This window comes from Colobus angolensis, unplaced genomic scaffold (genome assembly GCF_000951035.1).
Source record: "Colobus angolensis palliatus isolate OR3802 unplaced genomic scaffold, Cang.pa_1.0 Scaffold616, whole genome shotgun sequence".
NCBI lineage: Eukaryota > Metazoa > Chordata > Mammalia > Primates > Cercopithecidae > Colobus > Colobus angolensis.
The window spans coordinates 371,542-378,770 of record NW_012119777.1 but is presented as its reverse complement, the minus strand read 5'-3'; the positions used below and the strand labels follow the sequence as shown (position 1 = coordinate 378,770).

Here is a 7,229-nt window from a genome sequence, read left to right as displayed (position 1 = left end):
GGCCCCTGGCCTCACCTGATACTCTAAGACTATTGGTCAAGGTTGCCTTGTCAAGGCTATTGGTCAAGGCAAGACTGGCCAACCCATGGGTGGAGTTTAGCCAGGGACCGTTTCAGACAGATATTTGCATTGAGATAGTGTGGGGAAGGGGCCCCCAAGAGGATACTGCTGCCTAATTTTTTTGATAGCCTTTGCCTTGTTCCAATTCAATCATTCCAATTTTTCTCTAATTTGTTCTTCCCTTTAGCTAGTTTCCTTCTTCCACCATAGAAGATACCAGGACTTCTTTTGTCAGCCTTTTTTACCTTCTTGTCTCTAGCTCCAGTGAGGCCTGGAGATTACAGTTAAAGCATGCACCAGTTTTTGAAAAGTTTGGGGATTGTGACATGTGTTTTAGGCATAGGTCCAGGATTTTTGATGGGACAAATCTTAGTCTTTTTCAGTTAGTAGTGGTTTCTAAGGAAAAAGTGCTACACTTCTTTTTGAATATAATCTCTGTGGCTTTTTCTGTTATCTCTTAAGTTCTCAATAGTGCAGTGGAAACAATTCCTATAAAGTCAGTTTCAGTGCACTAATAGATTACTCTTATGTAATGTAAGACCTAATCCTTACCTCAATATCTACTTATCTCTACCTATTTGAAATAAATCATGCCTGTTTCATCTTAGAAAAAATATTTGATTCCATATTCAGGTATGTATATATACCATATGATGTGTACTTATCACTGGATAAGTGTGTGTGCTGGCTGATGACCAGGGTTTTGGTGTAGCTCTTTTATGCTCAGTAAAGATGATGGTGGAATGTTCTTTGGCAGGTACTCTGCATTCGAATTAATTATCTTGTATAGATGCTAGGTTCACTTCTCAGGGAGTCTTATTCTAAGACATAAGACATGTGTGTATATGGAAAACAACTCTAGAGAAGCAAGGGCTGTTTTTATTGGCTAACAGTCCACACACTATGACAACTCAAATATCAGTGTACTTTAGACAGCTTTATTTCTAACACAGTGCTGTTTCTGACATATAGGACCGTTAACAGGGTAAGAAGTATTTCTGCTGGTTTTTTGGTTCTGTTTTGCTTTTGGTTAGTTTGTTTTTGTTTTTCTCTGAAAGTGATCCATGATCTCAGAGCTTGCTAGATTATAATGCCAGAAGCTCTGGGATTCTGGCTTATTGGAGGTGAGCTGTATCTTCAAATTAGTTTATCCCCTAAGCTATCAGATTGATTGAAATTGGTGAAATCCTTTCAGCCTTCATGATCCTGTGTAAAGATTATATCTGCTCGTTGATAAAGATGGCTAAAAGACCAGAAAGGTACACATTTGCCCATGTAACAAGCCTGCACATCCTGCACATGTACCTTGGAAATTAAAATGAAATGAAATAAAATTAAAAGGAAAAAATGCCATGGCAACATCAGGAAGTTATCTTTTATGGTCTAAAAATGGGCGGCATAAATAATCTACCCCTTGTTTAGCATACTATTGAAAAATAACAGTAAAAATCAGCAATGAGCAGCCCTTGGGGCTACTCTGCCTATGAAGTAGCCATTCATTTATTCCGTTACTTTAATTTTTTATAAACTTGTCTTACTAAAAAAAAAAACAAGAAAGAAAGTGTGAATTGTGAAATGGTAGTGAATGACAGCATTTGAAGTGGGTCCTTTATGGTATGATGGAGCCAGGCAGAAGATGTTTGAAGAAAGAAGTTCCTGAAAATAAGAAGGGCATGTAGAAAACTGTGAGGCTGAGGAGAAAAATGAAAGAAAGAAATATAAAGAAAGAACTTGACATTTCACTGTATATAAATACATTACAAGCCCAAAGTACATTGAAGAAAAAATAGGAGAAATCAAAGTTAGAGAGAAGGGCTCAGGCTTACGACTTGGGTCTTACAGATGAGAGTAGTAGAGTAGGTATTTTATACTGAAACATAGGGGACCAGGGGAGATTTGTAAACCTGAGATAAACATGGTTTCTAATCCACTGAACACCCAAGCTTATTTTTTTCTCCTTCTTCATCTGCCTTACTTAATGCAAGGTGCTATAACAAAATAGCATAGACTGGACGGCTTCAACAACAGAATTTTTTCTCACATTTCTGCTGGTTCCTGGTCAGGGCTCTCTTCCTGGGTTGCAGATGGCTGACTCCTCGCTGTGTCCTCACCAGAAGGAAGAGAAATGGCTAACTCTCTGCTTCTGATGAGGAAAATAATTCTTTGAGAGCGATCTGCTCTCGTGAGCTCATCTAAACCTCATTACTCTTCCAAAGCCTCCCCGGCAAATGGGGCCAACTGGGAGTTGGGGATTTAGCATGTGAATTTCCTGGAGACACAAGCATTAGGTTCATAACACCATCACATTAAACTAAACTCTCCCTTATAAACATGCATTAACTTTCAATTATATAAGAATGCCAGTGAATCTGCCTTCTCAATTAATGTTATACAAATTCTTCACACTACATTTTCATCTGACAGTGCTGGTCTGCTGCTCAGGCGTGACACGATGATGCTGACTTGTGAACCTCTGCTGGCTCATTTCCTTCACCTAAGTCCCCACCTCCCCTAGAAGCTTACAGTGAGGTCTCTTCCTTGAAATGCTGTGACTTAAGGGCATGGGTTTAATTTCACCTCTTAAGGCATGCATCAACACTTAAAATGAAAAGTTCCTTAGTAAAGTAAGGATTGCTTCATTGCAGTTACTGTGGAAAGAAAAATCTGCTCCCTGCTCTGATCTCTAACCTCCCCATAGAGCCTCACAAGGACTGAGAAAAGTCAGATGCCATCAGAAATAGTATTGCCCCTAATAAAATAGAATGGCTATCCCTGCCTAAACCTTGACTTCCTAAATTTGGAACACTTTTTCTTCGTTGAGCCCCTTCCTCGCTGCTGTGCTGCAATCCAGCCCCCAGGTCTTCACTGAACCTTTCCCCATATCTTCCAAACCACCTGTTTCTGAGGTGTCCTGTCCTGCAGAGGTCTTTCACCCCACCAGACTTCTCCTACATCTTTTATTCCCACTTGCATAACTCCCATGTACAAGTTTCTTTATTGCCTAGTTCTTTCAATTGCTCATCAAAACCCACATCTCATGTAAACAAAAAAGTGAGGAGTATGCACATGACACTAACACACACAGCCATGTACAAATACACATACACACATCCCTCAACATAAAACCCTTTGTGGCTCATATATTTCAAAAGATGTAAAAAAAAAGAACTGAAGACAACCATTTGTGATCACTTAGCAGAATAGATTTATTATCTTTATTGCTTGCAGAATAAAGCCTATCCTTGAAAGCTCTGCATCGTGGGCAGGGGGCTCAGTGGTATCTGGAGGACAGGGCACTGGCCACTCCAGCCACCATCTTCTGCCAGGAAGCCTGCACCTCAGGGGTGAATTCTTTGCCGAAATGGATTGCCAAAACAGTCACCAGCACATTTCCCAGGAGCTGTTGAGATGAAAGGAGACAACAAAAATGAACCCATAGCGAGCTGAGAGCTCCAGCCTGGCCTCCAGAAACTACACATCCAGCTTCCACCCAGAATCAAGCCCATGTTAACTTCCCCCAAAGCCTGAGATTTTGCCTTCCCATTAAATGCAGGTAGTTGTTCCCCTTGCAGCACGAGTCACTGGCCAAAATTTAAATCTTGCTGTCTTCTTGCCACCACAAACCCTGCATGTTGTAGGCTGAAAACGTTGAAAGAAACACATGCTCACAACACACACACACACACACACATACACACGCCCCTGGCTTTCAAAATCTACTCTAGCCCAAATGTTTCAATTGTTCCTCACCCCTGGACACACTTTGCCCCCACCTGGAATTAGACGATATAAGTTTGTAATGAAGTTATAGTAGCACTTTGTATGTGTCCAGCTGATACAGGAATAGCCTCAGACTCTGTTTGGCCACCAGAGTTCCCCACTTTGACTGGGCCAATATATGCCTTCTGCCTGCATCTTTTTAATGACCATACTTGTCCTGCCTCCAGATAGATGTTTTAAAACAAATAACAAAAATGAGGGAAAGATGAGAGTTCTTTCTACCGGAATCTAATAAAGAAAAGTCATTTTCCTCATTTCCACCTCTCTTTTCTCAAAGTCAAAATTGTCCATCTAGATTTTTAGAGGCACTCCTTAGGCCCTAAAACATTACCACTGGGTCTCAGCCCAGTTAGTCCTCTGCAGTTTCTTCACTCCCAACCCCAGTATCTTCAAATAGCTCACACCCAGCAGGTAGATTCAGCTGTCCTCAGATCAATACTCAGTTGTCTAAGTTGCCTTGAGACTGAACTCTGACACTGCTGAAACTCCTGGACTCACCCTGAAGTTCTCAGGATCCACATGCAGCTTGTCACAGTGCAGCTCACTCAGCTGGGCAAAGGTGCCCTTGAGATCATCCAGGTTCTTTATGGCATCTCCCAAGGAAGTCAGCACCTTCTTGCCATGTGCCTTGACCTTGGGGTTGCCCATGATGGCAGAGGCAGAGGACAGGTTGCCAAAGCTGTCAAAGAACCTCTGGGTCCATGGGTAGACAACCAGGAGCCTGTGAGATTGAACAAGAGCATTTTGACAGTCAGAAAGTGCCACAAATCCTGAGAAGCGGCCTGGACTTTTGCCAGGCACAGGGTCCTTCCTTCCCTTTCTTGTCCTGGTCACCAGAGCCTACCTTCCCAGGGTTTCTCCTCCAGCATCTTCCACATTCACCTTGCCCCACAGGCTTGTGATAGTAGCCTTGTCCTCCTCTGTGAAATGACCCATGGCGTCTGGACTAGGAGCTTATTGATAATCTCAGCCGTTCCAGAAGCGAGTGTGTGGAACTGCTGGAGGGCGCTTCCTTTTATTCTTCATCCCTAGCCAGCCGCCGGCCCCTGGCCTCACCTGATACTCTAAGACTATTGGTCAAGGTTGCCTTGTCAAGGCTATTGGTCAAGGCAAGACTGGCCAACCCATGGGTGGAGTTTAGCCAGGGACCGTTTCAGACAGATATTTGCATTGAGATAGTGTGGGGAAGGGGCCCCCAAGAGGATACTGCTGCTTAATTTTTTTGATAGCCTTTGCCTTGTTCCGATTCAATCATTCCAATTTTTCTCTAATTTGTTCTTCCCTTTAGCTAGTTTCCTTCTTCCACCATAGAAGATACCAGGACTTCTTTTGTCAGCCTTTTTTACCTTCTTGTCTCTAGCTCCAGTGAGGCCTGGAGATTACAGTTAAAGCATGCACCAGTTTTTGAAAAGTTTGGGGATTGTGACATGTGTTTTAGGCATAGGTCCAGGATTTTTGATGGGACAAGTCTTAGTCTCATTTAGTAAGCATTGGTTTCCAAAGAAGAAGTGCTATACTTATCTTTGAAAATACTCTCTGTGGTTTTACGCCATTATCTCTTAAGTTCTCATTCGTGTAGTGAAAAAAAAAATCATATAAAGCAACGGTTTCAGTGCAGGAATAGATTAATGTTATGTCATATAATATAATACTTAATGCTTACTTCAGTATCTACTTCTCTGTACCTATTTGAAATAAATCACGTGTGTTTCATCTCAGCAAAGGTATTTTTTTTTTTCATATTCAGGTATGTATGTAGGCACCCAATGATGTGTCTTTATCACTGAATAAGTGTGTGTGCTGGTTGATAACCCAGGGTTTTGGTGTAGCTCTTCTGTGTTCAGTAAAGATGATGGTAGAATGTTCTTTGGCAGGTACTATGGCTTAGAATTAATTATCTTGTATAAATGCTAGGTTCAGTTCTCAGGGAATCTTATTCTAAGACATAAGACATGTATTTGCATGGAAAACAACTTTAAAGAGGCAGGGACTGTTTTAATTGACTAATAGTCCACACACTGTGACAGTTAGGATATCACTTTAGTTTAGACATCTTTATCTGTAACTCAGTGCTGTTTCTGACATATTGGCCACTTAACATGGCAGGAAGTATTCATGGTGTTTTTTCCTTTATTTTTTCTTTTGGATTTTTGTTTCTTGGTGGGTTTGGTTTTGCTTTTGTTTTTTCTCTGAAAGTGATCCATGACCTTAGTAGATTATGATGTCAGAAACTCTGGAAATCTGTCTTATTGGAGGGGAGCTCTACCTCCCTTAACCTATCAGATTAATAGTAATTATAATAATATTGGTGGAATTCTTTCAGCCTTCATAATCTTGTGTAAAGCTTATATCTGCTCAAAGTGTGAGACGGCTAAAAGACCAGAAAGATACATGTTGACCCATGCAGCAAAGCTGCACATATTGCACTTGTTCTTTGGAAGTTAAAAAAAAAGTTGAATAAAAAAGGAAAGAAAAAAATTTGTCAGCATATCAGTGTCTTCCAGTTATTCACATAATAATAAGTGACTTCTCTCAATCTAAAGGTGGGTGAGAAAGATTTTTATTGGTATGCAGGTACAGATTACAGAGACTGAAGTGAATCCAAATTAGGGTCTCTTTAAGATAGGGGATCTGTGAGATGGGTAGATGGGTGTGTATAGATCTTTGACCATATCTGGGAATCTGGTTGGGTTCCATTTGTAGAGCCTGACCTTGAAGAATGTCTCAGAGACTGGTGTCTAAGCCCATTAAGGCTAAAACAAGTGAATCTTTTGAATCTGTTTTTATTTTTTGTTTTGTTTTGTTTTGTTTTGAGATGGAGTCTTGTTCTGTCACCCAGGCTGGAGTGCAGTGGTGTGATCTCAGCTCACTGCCACTCTCACCTTCTGAGTTCAAGCAATTCTCCTGCCTCAGCCTCCTGAGTAGCTGGGATTACAGGCACTTACTATCATGCCTGGCTAATTTTTGTGTTTTTGTAGAGACGGGGTTTCACCATGTTGGCCAGGTTGGTCTTGAACTCTTGACCTCAGGTGATCTGCCTGCCTTGACCTCCCAAAGTGGTGGGATTATAGGCGTGAGCCACCACTCCTAGCCTCTAAACAAGTGAATCTTAATTGCTCCTCCTCAGACTAAGGAATATCTAGGATCCCTCTTGTTTTCAAACAACTTCCCCCTTTATCCAGAAACCAAGGCAGTGATCTAAAAGTCACATATAAACCCTTATTTCCTTTTATGCTTTTGAGGCAATATCTTTTAAGAGTTTATTGATTTCTCCTTCTCCATAACTGTCTTATTCCTCAAATTTCCTATATCGTTGCTTCTGACATTGATTAAATCCTCACTGATAAAACTGTTTCTTTATACCAGCAATTTCAAGTGTTTTCAAGCAT

General features: G+C 41.1%; 1 protein-coding gene across 4 annotated transcripts in view; it reads right to left on the bottom strand.

Moving 5' to 3' along the window:
- Positions 1-7,229, bottom strand: part of LOC105527310 (hemoglobin subunit gamma) — a 118,506-nt gene that overhangs the window by 5,291 nt on the left and 105,986 nt on the right. The window contains exons 1-3 of one of the 4 annotated variants that reach the window (XM_011963606.1): positions 4,685-4,882; positions 4,339-4,561; positions 3,398-3,460 (exon numbers count right to left, since the gene is read on the bottom strand). In XM_011963606.1, coding sequence (XP_011818996.1) covers positions 3,398-3,460; positions 4,339-4,561; positions 4,685-4,776 — 378 coding nt within the window. In that variant the 5' untranslated portion in view covers positions 4,777-4,882. Of the gene's footprint in view, positions 1-3,241; positions 3,461-4,338; positions 4,562-4,684; positions 4,883-7,229 lie in introns of those variants that run through there. The other 3 variants (XM_011963605.1, XM_011963604.1, XM_011963607.1) reach the window with 3 other exon arrangements.